The sequence below is a fragment of the Benincasa hispida genome, chromosome 7 (genome assembly GCF_009727055.1).
Source record: "Benincasa hispida cultivar B227 chromosome 7, ASM972705v1, whole genome shotgun sequence".
NCBI classification, from domain to species: Eukaryota; Viridiplantae; Streptophyta; class Magnoliopsida; order Cucurbitales; family Cucurbitaceae; genus Benincasa; species Benincasa hispida.
In genome coordinates this window covers 9,841,252-9,860,231 of record NC_052355.1, presented here as the reverse complement: position 1 = coordinate 9,860,231, position 18,980 = coordinate 9,841,252, and the positions used below count along the sequence as shown (strand labels likewise).

General features: G+C 34.1%; 2 protein-coding genes across 8 annotated transcripts; both read left to right on the top strand.

The window, feature by feature from the left end:
- The first annotated feature begins 6,834 nt into the window (after positions 1–6,834).
- Positions 6,835–17,373, top strand: LOC120081340 (protein STICHEL-like 3). Of its 7 annotated transcripts, none has more exons than XR_005482792.1 (8): positions 6,835–7,491; positions 7,635–10,259; positions 11,067–11,286; positions 11,564–12,109; positions 12,307–12,868; positions 13,699–13,767; positions 14,259–14,347; positions 14,776–15,124. XR_005482792.1 is itself a non-coding variant. In XM_039036102.1 (8 exons), exons 2-7 carry the CDS (start codon positions 8,184–8,186, stop codon positions 14,337–14,339), a joined length of 3,549 nt encoding a protein of 1,182 aa, XP_038892030.1. In that variant the 5' UTR covers positions 6,838–7,491; positions 7,635–8,183; the 3' UTR covers positions 14,340–14,347; positions 17,323–17,373. The 7 variants fall into 7 exon arrangements, 6 of the variants coding, with proteins under 6 accessions (XP_038892031.1, XP_038892030.1, XP_038892028.1 ...); XM_039036102.1 differs by lacking the exon at positions 14,776–15,124 and adding an exon at positions 17,323–17,373 and having other exon boundaries at positions 6,838–7,491; positions 13,699–13,762; XM_039036100.1 differs by having other exon boundaries at positions 6,838–7,491; positions 13,699–13,762.
- Positions 15,619–18,712, top strand: LOC120081341 (transcription repressor OFP5). Its single transcript, XM_039036104.1, has one exon. The coding sequence runs from the start codon at positions 17,206–17,208 to the stop codon at positions 18,607–18,609; it is 1,404 nt and encodes a 467-aa protein (XP_038892032.1). The 5' UTR covers positions 15,619–17,205; the 3' UTR covers positions 18,610–18,712.
- The last annotated feature ends 268 nt before the right edge of the window (positions 18,713–18,980 follow it).

The window sequence follows — 18,980 nt, the reverse complement described above, 5'->3', positions numbered from 1 at the left end:
TTAATCAAAGATTTAAGTTCCATTTCTCTTGTTTCTTTCTTCTGTGTGATTGAACCAAAGGATATTAATGTTAGGAGTGGAAACAAAGTTTTACCTTGATTAAAGAAGGAAATGATTATAGATATATAACTAAGACCATTATCTTCATTGGTATAAATTTTTTTGGGTGATACCGAAAGCAAAGCCATGACGGATTATACTTAAAAGTAGATAATATCATACTATTGTACAGATAGGTGAAGGTTTTTGTTATTTCTTATCAAGAGGTATTGAGGTATTAGAGTCATGGTCTAGACTTAACTCTGTAGGTGAGATCCTTATATTCTATACGAAAAATTTAATGAGTCCCGTTCGTGTTCTATTTGGCTAGCCTTGTCATCTTCTCTACCTTGATAAAAGCAAGTGTGATTCATGCTCGTGTGCTCTATTTGGATTGTTGAAATGCCTTGAATCTAGTATGTAGCACTTCGAATGATCAAGTATCAGGGTCTAGAGGCGGTGTGTCCTGATAAGGGTTAAATCTAAGTCATTTACGTATTTGTCATATTTATGTTATTTATGTTTACAACCTTAGAATTTAGAGAAGTACACTTTATATAAACTATGTAATACTAAAGGCACCTCAATATCTACAATATATATTATTTTTTCTAATAAAGTTATTCTCCTCTGTCTTGTAGATGTAACTAACACATTGTTAGTAAACTAGGTAAACCTCTGTGTCAATCTCTTTTACTTTACGTTTTCTATTTATTTTTTATTGTTGATTTTTAACATGGATGTTAATCCGAGATGAATGAGATATGTTTGGGATAGAAGAGCAAGTCGACTTGATCTAGACCTACCTCGAGATGAACTAGAGGTGCCTTATAATTTAAAGAAAGCTCTCTAACGGGAAGTTAACGAATTTATTTGAGGGAAGACTCAAGGTGTTACTCTATTCAAGTGGAGGATTGTTAAGAGTATAAACAAAGTCACACATTGGTTAGCGAATAAAATGAGCATGACTATATAGATAAGGACAATTAGTCTCGTTGGTATGAGACATTTTGGGTGGTATCAAAATAAAGCATGAAACGAGAATTTATGTCCAAAATAGACAATATCATATCATTAAAGAAATATATTGAGTTTTGGTTGTCTTTATAACTTATAAGACATTCCCTCTATGGCCTAAGACCAAAGTAGGCAAATCAAGGTTCTCAGTTTGGTTTGTAAAGAAAAAAGAAAAAATCATAAATTAAGGCAACCTGTAGATGCAAGCGTGGCATGTGCAAAAAACAAAATATATAAATAAATAAAAGGGCTGTTTGCTGTTTGTGTGTGTAAATAAATAAAAGGAAAAGCCCCACAAAACAAAAAAAAAAAAAAGGTGTATGTGTCTGTGTAGGATGCATAAGACAAGAGACATGTGATGGGTCTGAGTTGAGATTTTGATGGGTTACAGAGAATCCAAGAAGGTACAGATTAATAAATATGTACTATTTATTCTAAACAGATATATATGGCAAATGGAATCCTATTGTATTCTAACCCCAACCCTTCCTTACCTGCTTTGCTTCCCACTTCAGATCCTACTTTAATCACATCAACGGCTATTGTTTTTAACTTTATATTATATGCACCAAAATACATTTTTCTCCTTTTAATTTTTGAATTTAAGTTTTATTTGATTCACAAATTTTTAATTTTAAGTTATCAACAACTCAATTATATGATTACATTGGAAACTTTTATACTTTAATACTTTTCTAATATTAATGGTGAGGTTTGAACTTATTTACTTTAATTACTTAAATCTTGTTTGATAACCATTTATTTTTTTGAAAAAAAAATTACTCTTATTTTCTCTAAAATTCATACAATGATTTTCGTCTATTTTAAATAATCAATGGCACTTTAAAGCCTGCATAGGGGTTGCGAGTCCCAAAAGGAAAAGTAAAACCCTTGGGATCTAGGTCAAGCAACTGAACTTGTAAAGTTTCACCAAAGAAGAAATGTTCGAGCTATGCTCGATATTGATACTTTGCAACCTCAAGAGTCGCATCTATATTGACGTTGCTGACATTGCACGTGTCTCAAACGAGAGTAAGATGATGAGCTTACGAATAGCCTCACACCATTGACCTAAAGAGCAAATAATGCTCTATGTATTTAGTCCAAACTCAATATTTCATGTACTAACTTAGGCATTAGAGTGTATTCGGCTCAACACTATACTAGTTGAGTGCCATCTTGCAGGTCAGTTCTAGCTCCAACGACTTGTTTGGACTAGGAGTAAGTTGGTGGGGCGAGAAGGCTCAAAGTGAGATACCTGCACCAACAAGAGTAAAATAATAATAATAATAATAATGTTATTAATTACTTATTAAAAGTGTGATAAGCTAGTTTTAAGCCGCTAAACATTCGCTCCAATTTTGATTAGCGTGAAGTTTCTTAAAATTGACAAATATAAAAAGGATATACCTCACACAAAAATGAAAGTTTTTCTCAATTTTAATTAAACAAAGACGATTTTAAAGGTTCATAAACCAAAATTGGATAGAAATTAAAGGGTAGTTGAGATCCATTAAATTCCAATATGAGATGACATTAATAGGAGGTGGGAAAATAGGAAAGTTTGAAGGCCATGGAGATCGTAAGAATTCTCCTAAATTGCCAGAAAGGAATATCATTGAAGCTTTGCCCTTTGTTGTAAAAGAAAAGAAAAAAGAAAGAAAACATAAAAACTTACCATATTGCTCTTGTTCATGATAAACTTTTACAAATTACCTTTAAAGTAGAAGTGGAATTTAAGGTTAAAATGGAAACTTGAAACAGATATAACAATATTTGGATGGAATAGAAAGTTGAGGTACTATTTTAATTTTGGATGGAATAGAAGTACTTTTTAACACAATGACCCAAAGTTTCTTTTTTAAAGAAAAAAGGAAGGGAAAGGGAAGAAGAGGTGAATGAATGAATGAGATTGGGCATGGGATGTGGACAGGGTTTGTTTCATGTGTTTGGTTTTGGGGATTCTGCGACACTCTTTGTGGGTGGGCCACCCTTACCCTTTTGCCCATTGCTTCCCCACATTTTACCCTTCCTTTTAATTTCAATACCAAACTGTTCCCTCTCGATTATTTGCCTAAATTCTAATTTAAACACATTTTCATTCAAAATATATTTAGTTACTCATTAAATATTATAAGTTGAATATAAACCATTACTGATTAATTTTTGGACTTATTTTATGTTTAAATTTTTGTTTAATCATTATTTTGTAATATCATATAATATATTACATATTTTAAATTTTATAAAAATAATTGAGTTTATAACATGAAATAATACAATTCTTATTGTTTTTATCATCTTTAATATAATTCTACATTTTAAAATTTTGAATTTAGCATCTGAATACACTGAAAACATAAAAAATAAAAAATAAAAATTATTTTCAGAGTTTGCAATGTTTGGATTATAAAATTCAGAAACAATTTTCGGAAATTGAATCCAGACTGCCAACTAAACACATATTTGTTGAAGTCAATGAATATGAAAACATAAAATAAAATTTGAGTTGCCTATCAAATACGCCCTTACTTTCTTATGCCCATATATTTAATGTGACATTACCGACAATGAATTTTAAATAATAGAGTTTCTCCATTATTTAACCACTCCACATTGTTTATTTTGAATTTTAAATAACAGTAAATGGTTATTGTCCACCTATTAGAGATTAATCAAATAAGGTTCCGATTCTATTTTAATTTATGAATTTTCAATTTTATTCTATTTTTGTCTTTAAACTTTTGAAAAGGGTTTACTTTAATCACTACTTTTAAAATTAGGTCAACTCTTTGACAGAAATGTGAGAGAGTTTTATATTTTGGATGAATATGTTCTAGATGTATTAAGCATGATGAAGTTGAAGTAAAATGCCAACAACTAACACGCCAAAATACTAAAGGACCAAGATTTTTAGCTGAAAGTGTCTTTCAAATTATGTCGCTTTGTCATCTTATTCAAAACTAAAACTCTAGATTTTTTCAATGTAGCCAACTTATTTGATAGTTTAGTAATCCAAAATACAAATCACCCAATTTTTAAAGAGTTAACAAACTCTCAATATAGCAAGAACCAAAATAAACATTTTTTTAAAAAAAATTTAGAGATTGCGAACAATTTTAAAAGTTTAGAGACCAAAATAAAATAATATTCAAAATTCAGGGACTAAATTGAACGTTTTTAAAAGTCCAAAGAGCAAAATAAAATATCATCCCAAGTTTAAAGCTTAAGATAATATTTAAACTAATCAAATAACCACTCTACAAAACTATTTCAACAATGAGGTCAATATATAACTTTTTAAAGTTGTAGCTCTTTTTTTTCCTTTTGTGTATTGTCCTAAATGGTTTTCCATTAGAATGCACATGCGTTATTTTATAACTCGAAATGTTTTTGCATTGTACTTTTTATTTGTAAAGTGTTTTGACTTACATTTGTTAGAAAAATTACTTTTCTAAAAGTATAAAACCAAACATTGAAATAATTGTCAACTTAAACATAATTTAATCGACATAAAATTATACGATCGATTTTAATATTAGAAGTTTGATTCTTCACCTTACATATTATAATATATAAACACATATTTATCATCAATTTTTTTATTAAACTACGTACTCAATTAAAATTACTTATTTTATAATAGCATCTTCAAAATCTGACCCTTGGATCATTTTTTTTGGTTTGGGAGTAGTTCCAATTGAAATCAAGATGAGAACAATATCCATTTTTTAATCAATCTCATGCATGCTTATATTTTGACTACAATTTATAAATTTTCTTAAAATTTTTATAAAAGCCAATAATCTCAATCTTCTCCCTCCATATTTTTTATTTAAAAAGCACTCATAGTTAAAACAAAAATAACAAGGGAAATATTTAAACCAGAGAATACAAAATGATTATCAAAACATATTCTTTTCTTTCCTTACTTGAATTGAAAATATCATTCATGTTTTCTACTATTTTCCTATTCTAAAAAATCAGTGAAATAAACTATCCACAGAATAAAATCTCAACAATAAAAAATAGTCATCGACGATACAAAACTATGTTAATTAAATCATGCTAATGTTGACAAGTGACAACATCACCCACATTAAAAAAAAAAAAGTGTAATCTTGTCAATATGCTTAATATATATATATATATATAGTTTTTCAGGGTAAAAAGAATTTTTTTCCCCATCTTTTGGAGTTCAAAACAAATATACGTTGTATAGGTACAATCCTGGGACCACGAAAATCCTAGTTACACAATCTGGAACAAAAGAGTGTTGGATAAAATGTTCATATAAAATACAAAATTTTGAAGCAATTGAAGTGTGAAGGCGTGTCGATGTCACCACTTCAAATTATAATCTCACTTATTTTATTTATCCCCATATATAATTAATAAAGTTTTGAATGATATTTCATATATGGTTGGATATTTGCATACACATTAAAATTTCAGAATAGAGAGAACCGTTTGTATTTAAAATTTGAAAATATGCGCATAAAATCTCCGGTCAACGTTCATAAATGAGCTAAACGTTTGGGCTCCAATAATTTACTGAAAATAAAGCATATAATTTAGTAAAAATGACTAAATGAGTTGCCGTTTTGGATATATAGCCTTTCAATTTCCCATAATTGTACGAAAGGGACGGCGGAAGAAAAGGGTAAAGGGCAACCCCACACCCACAACACTCAGTCCATAATAAATACTAATAATAAAACGGGCAAATTTCATTCGACACCACCCTCTGGACCACATTCCAAAAAATTTCTCTTTTTTCTTTTTCTTTATTCTTTTTTGGTGTGGACTGGCAGTTATGCTTAACAAAAAGTAAAGAAAGACTAGAATTCAAAAAGGAAAATAAATAAAAATAAAATGAAAGCCAGAAAGATAATATAAAAGGCCAAGTTGTTTGGATGAGGCAGCTGCAAGTTGGATATATAAGAGAGAAATGGTAAAATATAATTCCACCTAGGTGAATTCCAACATATCACAATTCATGATATATAAAACTCACACAAAAGTCTAAAAAACGTACCTCAAGGAAACAAATTTAAAAAAGACGAACTTATATGATTTCTTAATAGATGCTTCGCATCACATTGAGTAACCCACAAAAAAAAAAAAAAAATACTGGATCAAATAATTAGTATTGAGTAAAATTTTTCTTTTTCTAAAGATATTGAATTGCTAAAAGAGAAATACCTCACAGCTCGAGGTCAAGACATGCGATAAACACTATAAAAATAAGAAAAGCAAAACAAAGAATGACAGAAACCAACCAAACATAAAGATATAAAGCATCTACAACTCAAGGGAAAATGTCCAAAGGAGAAGACACTGAGAAGCTCCAAGCCACTTAAAATAACAAATAAATACCTTAGATCGAACAACCAAGCCAATCACCTAGGGAGGACACAAAGTAGCGCCATTGGCATGCATATTACCCTCGCGACAAACATAATAAATAACAACATACCAAGTAATTCTCGTATGCTTTAGTCAATTACATGCACTAAAGTGAAATCCAATTTGACCTTGTATTCCAATGCGGGATCTTAAAAGAATAACTTTCTCACAAGAGTATGTATTCCAAACACCCTTTACTAAAATGACATTAAAAAAATAAATGATATCTAGACTTGACTCTACTAAACCATCATGGTTGGTCTAATGATAAATAGGAGAACATCCCTCAATAAATGGATAAGAGGTCACGATCACTTATTTAAGATTTAATATCCTATGAATTTCCATGATAACTAAATATTGTAGAATTAAACGGATTGTCTCGTGAGATTAATCCGAAATACGGATAAACGGATCCAAATACTTATAAAAAGAAAAAAAGAAAAAAGAAAAAAAGAAAAAAGAAAAAAAGAAAAAAGAAGACTCGAATCTACTAATACACATAACACAACCACTAACTCGAGATATAAAAAATATTTCTTATTAGTTTAATTAATTATTTAAGCAATTAAAAATTAAATAAGGTCACGAAATAAATTAATATATGATATGCGTGGCAGAAATTTTGTATGTTAGTAGTCGGATTTTGCAGGGGCAAACGGTCTACTTCAATAAATTTTCATGTAAAGGGGTATTTTGGGTTGAGAAACGGACACACCGATTCACTGCTGACGTGTCCTCCGGTGCGAGAGGTGTCTGTGAATCTGCCTGCAACAGATCTCACCCAACCCCCTCTTCTTCTTCTTCCTCTTCTTCACTTCCCACTATACACTCTTTTGCTCTTACTCCCTATTCCTCTGAAGCTCTCTCTCTCTCTGTTAAGCGGAGTTTCCTGTGTTTTGGACTGGGATATCACTTTTCTCTCAAAGGGAACCTCGTGAGCTTCATGGGAAGCTCGCTCAGAGATCTGGGCTTTAATTTTCCAACCGGCATATTGGATTCTGCTTTTCCCCTCTTCTGATTCAGGTGATTCCTCTCTTTTCCTTTTTGCTTTTTTCCATCTTCCTCAACCGTTTCGCTTTACCCTACCCTTTGTGTTTTCCTTTTCAACACCTTCTTATCTTCTTTCGCTGTCGTCCCCATCTTGTTCTCTTCTGTTTTCTTCACAGATACCGCCCGCCATTTTTTTAGGGGTTTAAGGGGAGTGTACGGACGATCTTTTGATTCTCCAATGGGTTCTTTTGTCTAACATTTCTCTGTTCGGGTTTTTGCTTGCTGAAGCTGGATTGAGCTTGGCGCAGTATGCATTGGAGTCTGCTGATTAGGATTCAGTTGGAGTAGCATTTATTATTTCTGCTACTTCCACTTGAATCTCCTGCGATTAGCTTCATGGTTTACTCGACCCTGGTTCTATGGGGTGGGTGATTGGGAGTGGTTCGTCGATGGATTTTCCTTGTTTCTCATTTTCTACTTGGCGGAAACTCGACGAGGTTGGAATATAATGTTTGACGTGGATTCGTTGAAATAGAATTAGAATTTAACTTTCCTTGTTAAGATTGAAGGTCCTCTGTTTGCCTAAATTGCGGGATAATTTGGAACTCATTTGTCATAGTTGTGGAGATTTGACCTCGCGTTGTCTGATTGATAATGCAATATATTTTGTTTCGTTTCCTTAATTGTCAAGAAATTTCCCGACCAAATGCATTTATGTTCTCATCATGACTAGAGCTGTCCGCGATAGAATTCTCAAGGAGGCAAATGGTGATATTAGCGATCATCTACGTAACCACATTCACTTGACGAACTGCATTCACTTGAAGAATCACATGCACAAGCACAGCCCAATCTTGGCTGACAGGTCTCTTATGAGGGATCTCATTGTCCTTCAGAGGTCGCGATCTCTCAGGGACCCTTCTGCAAGTCCTCCCTCATGGCAGTCTCCCTCAATAACTGATCTGCCATCAAGGATGGGCGAAAATAATGCTGTGATTCGTGAAGGAAGAAGGTCGGTAGGAACCGAGAGTCGAAGGGTAGGTGGTAGGACAATATCCGGAAGTTCTCCACCCTTGGGAAGTTTTGCAACATCAAAAGTTGCTCCGGCTGAGGTGAATGTGGCCGTGGATGGGGTGACAGCAATTAGTGAGCACAGTGTTAAGAGTGACATCCGAGATGGTAGAAGAATTCGGAGAGAAGAGTCAAGTAAGAGGAGTGATAGAAACAGTGCTTTGGATGGCAATGAAGAATCTTCACCTGTTCATGATGCGCATCTTCTGCATGAGGTTATTTCAAGGAAATCGGAGTCTAAAGATAGAAAGAGTGAACAGAAGGATAAGCAGGTCAGGGGCATTCCGTTTAAGACACTTTCGGAGCAACTGAATTCTGCTCCAATAGATAGCGATGATATTGCATCTTCAAGTGCTAATGTATATTGGAGACGATCTCAGCAGGAGAAAATCATTGATGAACCTGAACCCAGCTTTCGGGCAAACTGCAGTGGATTGAATAGGGTTAAAAGGCGAAAATTTCGAGGTACAAGGAGAAGTCGTATGAATTTAACTTCCAGAGACACTGGTGGTCAAAATGAATTGTCTGTAGCTTCTAATACATTAGCTCATGGTTCGACTCATTCAAAGCATAAAATGGAAGAGGACAATGAAAATTATGCCAACAAAAATGTCATCGGTGGACCTAGAAATGGGTGTGGTATGCCTTGGAATTGGTCAAGAATTCATCATAGGGGGAAAACGTTTTTAGACATGGCTGGAAGGAGTTTTTCTTGTGGCATTTCAGATTCGATGTTAAGAAAATGCAGTCCAACTGCACGTGGGAGAGGCATTTCTGGCACACCCATAGCATCTGATCACTCAAGCTCATCTGCTAAATTTGATGCCGAGGCACTACCTTTACTGGTTGAGGCATCTGGGTCCCAGGAAAGCATTGAAAATGCAGGCTGGCAACGAGATTACTCTGGGGAATTGGGAATATTTGCGGATAATTATATTAAACACGAAGTTGATTCTGACCTTGCTTCAGAAGCAAGGTGTAGTAACCGAAGAAGAACAAGAGGCCATCATCGTTCTAGACATCAAAATCTGACACAAAAATACATGCCACGAACATTCAAAGATTTGGTGGGACAAAATTTAGTAGCCCAAGCTCTTTCAAATGCTGTCTTGAAGAAGAAGGTTGGGTTACTATATGTGTTTTATGGTCCTCATGGTACAGGAAAAACTTCCTGTGCTCGCATATTTGCTAGGGCATTGAACTGCCAGTCTTTGGAACATTCCAAACCTTGTGGATTATGCAATTCTTGCGTTGGATATGACATGGGAAAGAGCAGGAATATAAGGGAAGTTGTTCCTGTTAGTAATCTTGACTTTGAGAGCATTACTGAACTACTTGAGCATATGATAGCTTCTCAGCTCCCATCACAGTATACAGTGTTCATTTTTGATGATTGTGACAGCTTTTCCTCTAATTGCTGGAGTGCCATTACAAAGGTCATTGACCGAGCACCCAGACGTCTAGTTTTTGTCCTTGTGTGTTCAAGTCTAGATGTTTTACCTCATATAATTATATCCAGGTGCCAGAAATTCTTTTTTCCAAAGCTGAAGGATGCTGATGTTATCCATACCTTGCAGTGGATTGCAACCCAAGAAAATTTAGAAATTGATAAAGATGCACTAAAACTTATCACATCAAGATCCGATGGATCATTGAGGGATGCTGAAATGACTCTTGAGCAGCTCAGCTTACTTGGCCAGAAAATTTCTGTTCCTCTAATTCAGGAACTGGTGAGTTCTATGTTTTAATTCCAAAGAGTGCGATAGTTGGAGATGAAAGTTTCCATTCACACTTTTCATAGGCTATTATTTCATGCCTTGATTGTAATGATTGAAGTGTTTTCTGCCTACTATGAAGTTTGACATGAATTTTCTGGAGAGAAAAATTGATCTTTATATTTCTGAACTTTTTTGTTGTCGTGGAAGAGTGAAAACCTAAATGTGTTCTTTCATCTACATATTGTGACCACAAATTTGGTCTACGCTGTTTCATAACTTCAGCTGAAACAAACAATGCCGTCTTTTATTTTGTTAACATGACCACATATATTTTCATGTGGGACAAATCATTTTTATGTTCTGTTTTAGGTCAAAGAAGTAGCTTTTATGGAGAGTTGTGGGCCCCTGAGTTCTGCCTATATGCCTTCCTGAACATCTCGATTTAATTTTCAGAATTTGTTATAGTTTCTGAAATGGTTTTCACAACTGGTGAAGCATGAACTTACCTAAAATAAATCTGGCAGCATTATATTCTGAAATGTTTACGTGTGGAAGGCTTATCATATTGACAAGCTATCATAGCTGACGGATGGCCTGTTCTGTTTTTTCCCGTACAACTTGAGCCTTCCAGCAAAAGATAAATAGACTAGTTTCTGGTGACGAAAATTCTGGCTTTGGTTACAATAGTAAAAAATTATTATAAAAACTATAAAAATAACAGTATCCCTTACAATGCAGTTTGATTCATATCATTTCCACTGCATATAACTTTCTTATTGTTTCATTCTTATAATTTCTATGTACCCAATTGGTTTCCAGGTTGGGCTCATCTCTGACGAAAAATTGGTGGATCTTCTTGATCTAGCTCTATCTGCAGACACAGTAAACACAGTAAAACACTTGAGGTTGATTATTGAAAGTGGTGTGGAGCCAATGGCCTTGATGTCACAAATCGCTACTGTAATTACTGATATTCTTGCTGGTAGTTATGATTTCAAAAAAGAAAGACCTCGGAGGAAGTTTTTCCGACGACAGCCATGTAAGTCAAAGAACATGTTATGTATGTGAAGGAACTTCATCAATTCAGTTCACTTGTAACTAGATTGTTGTCCTGTAAAGTATATAGTCTTTTTTTCCTTGTATTCATTTATGTTTCTTAGTTCATTTTCAGATTTTTGCTAAAATGTTGCCTATGTTAACTTTATATCTGGAACTTCATCTCTTGCTGCCTTTCATGGTTTTAATTGATTAATGAACTAATTTCAAGTTTTAATCAACTATCAAGCTCATGCTTTTTTTTTTCCTTGGCATTCTAGTATCCAAGGAAGATATGGAAAAGCTACGTCAAGCTCTGAAAACATTATCTGAAGCTGAGAAGCAATTAAGAATGTCTAATGATAAATTGACCTGGCTTACAGCTGCATTACTTCAACTTGCTCCAGATCAGCAGTATATGTTGTCCAGCTCTGCTGAGACAAGCTTTAATCACAGTCCCTTAGCCCTGAATAATGTGAGTTGTAGGGGTATATCAAGGAATATTGACCAGCATGCTGAAATATCTGGTGGCGAGAAAGGATTGCCAACAGATGTTAAGTTTGCTGGTCATTCTGACTCATATGATAATAGGATTTCCAAAGGCATTAGTTTAGACAGAAAAAGACATTCTGGAGTTGGTGTGGCTCCTCAGCAGAATATTGCAAGCACTACAGATTTAATGAAGTCTAGTGGAAAGCAGGTTTCTGGTAAAACTCATAAAGCCATTGAAGAAATTTGGTTGGAGGTGCTAGGAAAAATTCGGATAAATAGTATTAAAGAGTTTTTGATTCAAGAAGGAACGCTTGCATCAGTGAGTTTTGGTGCAGGTACATTTTGTTGTTGCATCATGTTTGCAGTTTGCAGTTTCATTCCTTCATATTTCACTTTACTTATTTTGAAAAAAATACATTTTGTAAGTCTATTTGTCCGTCAATATTTAGAAGCACGTAAAATTATGTATGTTAATCTAACATCTGAAGCAAAGAGTTTTGACTTTTGATAATTGTATCATATCTTTTGGCAGCACCAACTGTGCGCTTGATATTCAATTCACAGAATGCAAAATCAAAAGCAGAGAAGTTGAGAGAGCAAATCTTACAAGCATTTGAGTCTGCTCTTGGGTCCTCATTGATAATTGAAATTAGATGTGAATCAAAAAGGGATACTACAGTGGGGAACCATTCATCAATTACTTTACCTGCATCTAAAAATGGTCTGTTACAGATTAGAGACATAAGTGGTCATATGCCTCAAGCTCAGCTACAGCACTATGGTTCTGGTGAAGTTGGAAGAGGCGAAATTGTTGAAATAGATGCTTCACCAAGGGAAGCCCATAATCAAGGAGAATCTAATCAAAGGAATTTAGAAGGTTCACAAGGAGAAGTATCAGTCTCTCGTAAGAACTCGACCTTGTCATCAATTTCAGAAAGAAGAGAAGGTGGAGCTCAAAGTCGGAGTCAAAGTATTGTGAGAAGCAAAGTATCTCTGGCGCATGTTATTCAGCAAGCAGAAGGATGTTCACAGCGAAGTGGATGGTCCAAACGCAAAGCTGTATCTATAGCTGAAAAACTTGAGCAGGAAAACTTGTACGTATTGCTATCTTCAAGATTTCAATTTTTCTTGTTCTGTGTTATTAGGTTTCTGGTAGACCAAGAACAACTCCTATACGTTGGAGCTTGCTTGGGAACTCAAAATAGTTTTCTATTTTATAGAACAAAAACTCTTTCAAATGTGTTGGATAACTTCTTTTTAGTTGGTTTTTTTTTTTTTTTAATATAACAAAGATTACAAAGTATTTTTCCTTCTGAAATCATAGATTTCAATGTTATACAACCACATCAATTTTTTAGAGTCATTCGATCACAATCTTCAAAAACAAATTTGAAAACAGAACATATAAGAGTCTTTCAGACAAACAGCCTCTTGCTTTTAATCTTGGCATACAAAAAACCTGTTCTTCAAGCTTAATATCTTACTGGCCCAAGTCATTTGATCACAATTTTCGAAAGCTAAACTATTTTTTCTTCTGGCCTCTTGCTAAGATTTAAGAGCATAATTGATTGAAGGTAGAAAAAGAAATTGCACGAAACCTAGTAAATAACCAACTCAGAAATTATGAAGTCCTGAAATAAGGGACTTTTAAAATAGATCCAGAGAAGAAATATTAGCCACTAGAATACACAAGCTCTTACAATCCAATGCTCTGTACAACAGAGAACTATTAATTGCTTATTTGAAACAGAATCCTTTTTTTCCCCCCTTCTGGTTTCTGTACTTTTATGAAGCTGAGTTTATTTATTGGCCGTGATAAGGTTTGCTTCCTTGCGTTTCACGACCAAATGCACCCGCTTAATTTTATTGACTTTCAAATTCCTTGACTTCTTTTCATCTTATTATTTTTTTACATTTTCTGCAGGAGACTTGAACCTCAATCAAGAAACTTATTATGCTGGAAAGCATCTAGAGTAACTCGAAGAAAGGTAGGGTAAGAAGGAGATATAAATAACTAATAACTTGATTGTTTCAGTTTTGATATCACACTCTTTGAAAAAAAAATGAATTACTCAAATTTTTGCTATAATTAAAAACCCATATTAACTTTGCAAGGATGGATGCATTTCATTCATTACCTAAGTGATTAGTGATTATATGGTTAAACTAGGTTACAGTTTGATGGTAATGAAGCATGTTGTACCACTTACGGTAATTTTACTGTCAATTAACTTCACTTAAAATCCCATGGCTAATTTTTTGAAGATTGAGTCCGTCTTTTTTCTTTGAAGAGTGATCATCTGTTCAATGGCGTTGTACCTATTTGTTGTTTATTGCTAAGACAGTTTCATGACCTTTTGCCTTTCATGGCCGTTATTCCGTTGTTTTGGTTGTGTCTCCAAATTGCAGTACGTATATTATATAGTATTAATAATAGAAAATAATGTCTCCATTCCCTTCACTTATTGATGATTATCTATGCAGCTATCACGGTTGAAAGTTAGAACTCGAAGGCCACAGTCATTGCTGAAACTTGTTTCCTGTGGTAAATGTCTTTCTGCGTAGTTAGCAAGGTAATAATTCCAGCCAGAAAGGAAGAAGAGGGAGAATGATTTAGGAGATTGATTAACTTCGTTTTCTCTTTTAGTTGTATTTAGTTTTTCTTCTCTCTTTTTTGCCCCATGGTGATTACTAGGCTCATTTTTATCTGTGAATTCAATTTTATGAAATCAATTAATTTTTCATCGTAAAAAGAGGAGAGGATTATAGAATGCAGTCCTCATGTTCTAGACCTTTGCCCGTTCCAATTCAATTTCCGCCTTGTAAGATTAGTTCTTTTGGGATCTACAATGTAATTCTAACTTCACTTACATAGCGATTAGTATCTTGAAAGCATTTAACAGAATGACATCACAATTCATTGGAATTGTGTCTGATATCTGTATTCAAATGTTTAAGGAGTTCCGTTTCTGATTTCTTCATCCACTTGAACACTTGTTAGGGAGTGCATCCCTTCACTTCAAACCGACACTTCTCTCATTATATCAGGCTCCGGAATGAGCTTGAATCTGGAATTGTAGAAGTCAATACAAATTATATCTTAGGTTGATGAAGAAGCTAGCTTCATTTTCACACCATAGCGCTCCGGATTGGCGGCAGCTTCCCTCCTTATGTTAACTAAGGAACTGGAAAGGTGCTCCAGTTTACATTTTTCACAATAGAATATGATGATTCGGGTGTATATTTTTCTCCTGACATTTGAACGGTGAAGATATATATTTTTCTTCCTCTCTAGGAATTTATGAATACGATGATTCAGGAAAATATGGGGAAATTAGTCTCTTCTTCCAGGGCATTTTCAAGTAGGTTTTACTTACTACTACACATATTACTTTTTTTCCTTTCCTGATACATTGGTGTAATCATTTCGTTTTTTGTTTTTGGTTTTTAAAAATTTAGTTTATTTTCTTTCAATTTCTTATAATGATTTGCATCTTTTTGTAAGTACAATTGTTGAATTCTTAGCCAAATTTCAAAGGCAAAAAATTTTTAAAAGTTGGTTTTTTTAGTTTTCAAAATTTGACTTGATTTTTTAAATATTTGGTAAAAAGTGGACAATAAAGGAAGAAATTTGAAGGTGGAGGTAATGTTTATAGGTTTATTTTTTAAAAAAATCTCATTTGGTAATCATTTTTGTTTTTGAAAATTAAGTTTATCCACACTACTTTTACCTTCAAATTTCTTCTTTGATCTATTTTTCACCAATGGTTTAAAAAATCAAGCCAAATTTTGAGAACTAAAAAAAGTAGTTTTTGTGTTTAGAGCATTTGGTTAAGAATTCAATCATTATATTTAAGAAAGATGTAAATCATTGTAAGAAATGTGGATGAAACAAGCTTAATTTTCAAAAATAAAAAATCAAATGGTTACTAAATAGACCTAAATAGTTACTAAATAGGGTCTAAACAATTTTATTCCCACGTGCAGAACTGCTTGTGGTTATATAAACATAATTTCTCAGCTGCTATATACAATCACTGACCATTAAATTTCTCCCAAGTTGAAGGGTTTAAAACATAAAACATTACGACTTCAAGCTCCCGCTAAGTTGGGAAAAAACAATGAACTAGAAGTTATTTTTTATTTTTATTTATTTATTTTTTCAAATTTTCTGTTTCAGAATGGTAATACAATGTTTAACGTTTGAAAACAAGAACAAAAGGAAATTTTACCAGTCTGATTTCTTTTGATTTTTAAATAAAGATGAAAATCATGATAAGGAATATTAAACCTTCCATCTCTGAAGCTATTTCTTAACATAATCTGCAAGAAGAGAAGCTTACAGCATTTGGTGAAGCTTAAAAGACGATGGTCCAATTGTCTCACCGTCTAGTCTATGTAGCCTGGTCGTTGGACTATTTCAACAACTTATATAGTCAAGTCAACACACACCTCCACCAACTAAAAGGATGTCTTCATCATCTTCATACTGAAACATAGAGTTATGAATTGTAAATTTACAGTACTAGAAAACTAACCTTCACCAACTACTCATAAAAGCTCTACATAACATTCTTTGCTTTCTATACACAATCAACAACTTTAATGTTTGATAGGAGAAACCTCACAGTTCAATGAAGCAATTTTCATTTTAGGCCCAAAAAAGGTTCATAATCTCCATGGGGAAAAATGTACAGCTCTTTGGCTCAAACCAGTGAGCTTGCTGGACCACTTGTATTCGACTTTTGACTAAAGGCAAAAGTCGGAAAATCTAGAAGTGAAGGAAAAAGCAATAAAGCATAAAGGCAAGAAACCCAATAACATTCCAACACTAAAGCTTCACAAGGAATTCCCAAAAACAGTTCAATCCAAAACTAGAACTAAGGTTCTCTCCATGTTTGATATATGACGTTAAATGCAGGAAAAAACCCCCATTTTTTCCCATCTCTGTTTGCCCAACAGGTGTTTGTGATTATGACACACAGCCAACTCCCAAATTCTTGTTCGCTCTGTGAATTAGAGCCTATGTGCTCTATAGGCGAGATGAAAGATTAAAGAAATGGGTTTCTTTTCTTTTTCCTTTTCCTTTATTATTATTTTTTTTAGCCTCATGTTTGTTCTATTTTTCTTTTTAATTCCTTATGAGAGATTGCAAACCATCCACAAAAGTGATAAAAAAGTGGGCAAGTGGTCACAGGATTAATGGCGGGTCTTTCTTTTGAAAAAAACAGCAGAAAGACCAATATGAAACCCACGTTCCTACTTAACAGCTTAACTGTCTCAATAACTGCTACTGCTCTCTACCACCATCTTCTCTGATTCACTTTCTTCTTTCATGTTCCATACCCCATAAACTTTTCTAACGTAAGAAACTTCTTTTTTTCCTTTTTGTTTCAATTCAACTAAAACCCATCTTCCTTTTGCTGAAACTATGAAATGGGGTAGGAGGAAACCGCACAATCCTTCTTCTTCTTCTTCCACTTCTTCTTCTTCTTCCTCTAGGCCTTCTTTCATGTCTAATATCTTGCCTGCTTCTTGGCTCTCAAAGCTCAAGCAAAAAAAAAGTAACCAAGAAGCCAGACCCAGAAAAGTAAAGGGAACTGAGAAGGGGAATTCTCCTCGCATTCAATCGCCGGATTATGCAAATGTGATTCCCTCCCTTGGTCAAGCAAATCGGAATCACAATCGATTATGTAGCGGAGATGATGGTGAATTTTGGAAGCTATCTTTTGGAGAAGATGATATTGATGTGAAGAAGAGTGGTGGAATTTTGAGGTCAGTGTGGTACAACTCAGAGGATGAGCATGATCTTCCACGTACAAGTTGTAGAAGCTGCAGAAAAAAATGTTCAGAATTCGAGGGAAAGGAAGAGATTCAGAATTTGGAAGACATGGTTTCGAGGATGACGAGGAGAAGGAGAAGGAGGAGAGAAGCTCCAACCCAAGTGAAGCTTTTGAGGAGAGAGAGTGAAATTGAATCAACAACTCCAAGGAGCAAATACAGAGAAAATGGGAACTTCAAGAATTTGGGTAAAAAAGTTATGGAGAAGAAGGGATTTAAACCAGAGAGGGAGACAGATAAAGCAAAGGAGAAAGCAAGAAGATCAGTAGGGAAGAAAATCTTGGGGGTTGAAGAAGAGTCTGGAGTTAGGAAGAATGGGAGAGAGAAAACCAAATTGACAAGTTCAAGGAAGCATAGGTATGTCCCTTCCACCACGTCTAAAAGTTCCAATTTAGGAACTATAGAAGAAAACTGTGTATTTTCTTCTATGAAGGCAGAGGAAAGTGATGAACATAATAGCGTGGGGATTGAAATTGATTCAGACTGGGAAAAGATGAAGGAATTGAAGATTGAAGAATTGAAGTTAAGATATGAAAAGCAAAGACAGCCACTCTACGTAAGGAAGGATTCAAATGAGAAGAATCCAAAAGGCAGAAGAAAAATCAGAGTTTACTCTCCTAGAACAGCCAATAAAATTGAGATCTGCAAGATCAAAGCATTGGAGGATATGAAGAAAGCTAAGTTAAAGATGAAGAAGAAGGTAATAGAGAGCATGGTGGACGACGAGACAGACTTGGAGAGCTTTGCAGTTGTGAAATCTTCATTTGACCCACAGCAGGACTTCAGAGACTCAATGGTTGAGATGATCATGGAGAGAAGAATCAGTAAAGCAGAAGAGCTTGAAGAACTGTTGGCTTGTTATCTCACGTTGAATTCCGATCAATACCATGATCTCATCATCAAAGTATTTAGGCAAGTATGGTTTGACCTGAATCAGGCTGCTTTAGAATCTGAATTACACAAGCAATTCCCTTGTAGTGAACAACTTGTTTAGCTAATAAATTAACAGACAAATGTAGTAATCTTATCTGTTGAAAACATCTCAGTTCATAAACTTCCAAGAAATGTAATGTTAAATCACTGTTTTTCTTTTACAACTCTCAATACTCATATTCTTCATTTCCTGCTCGATTTCTCTCCGTGCCTATTAATTAAAGTTGTACCAAGTCTCAAGAATTGGATCGGCTTGTGCCCTTGATATGAATGATGAAGAGTGAGTGAGTTACAAGTGCATCACATGAACAGTCATACTCTGTTAATGCTCTACTACGAAAAGTGAATCATCCAAAGGCAAGAATCTCTAAGATGTCGTATTCAAAACTCTGAAACCTTTTTCCATTTTCTTGAGAAGCAAGCATCTAAGTT

Coding starts and splice junctions, on each gene's coding strand:
- LOC120081340 (XM_039036102.1), top strand. CDS start 8,184: ATGACTAGAGCTGTCCGCGATAGAATTCTCAAGGAGGCAAATGGTGAT. Junction 11,287..11,563: donor GTTTTTCCGACGACAGCCAT/GTAAGTCAAAGA, acceptor TTGGCATTCTAG/TATCCAAGGAAGATATGGAA. Junction 12,869..13,698: donor AAACTTGAGCAGGAAAACTT/GTACGTATTGCT, acceptor CATTTTCTGCAG/GAGACTTGAACCTCAATCAA.
- LOC120081341 (XM_039036104.1), top strand. CDS start 17,206: ATGAAATGGGGTAGGAGGAAACCGCACAATCCTTCTTCTTCTTCTTCC.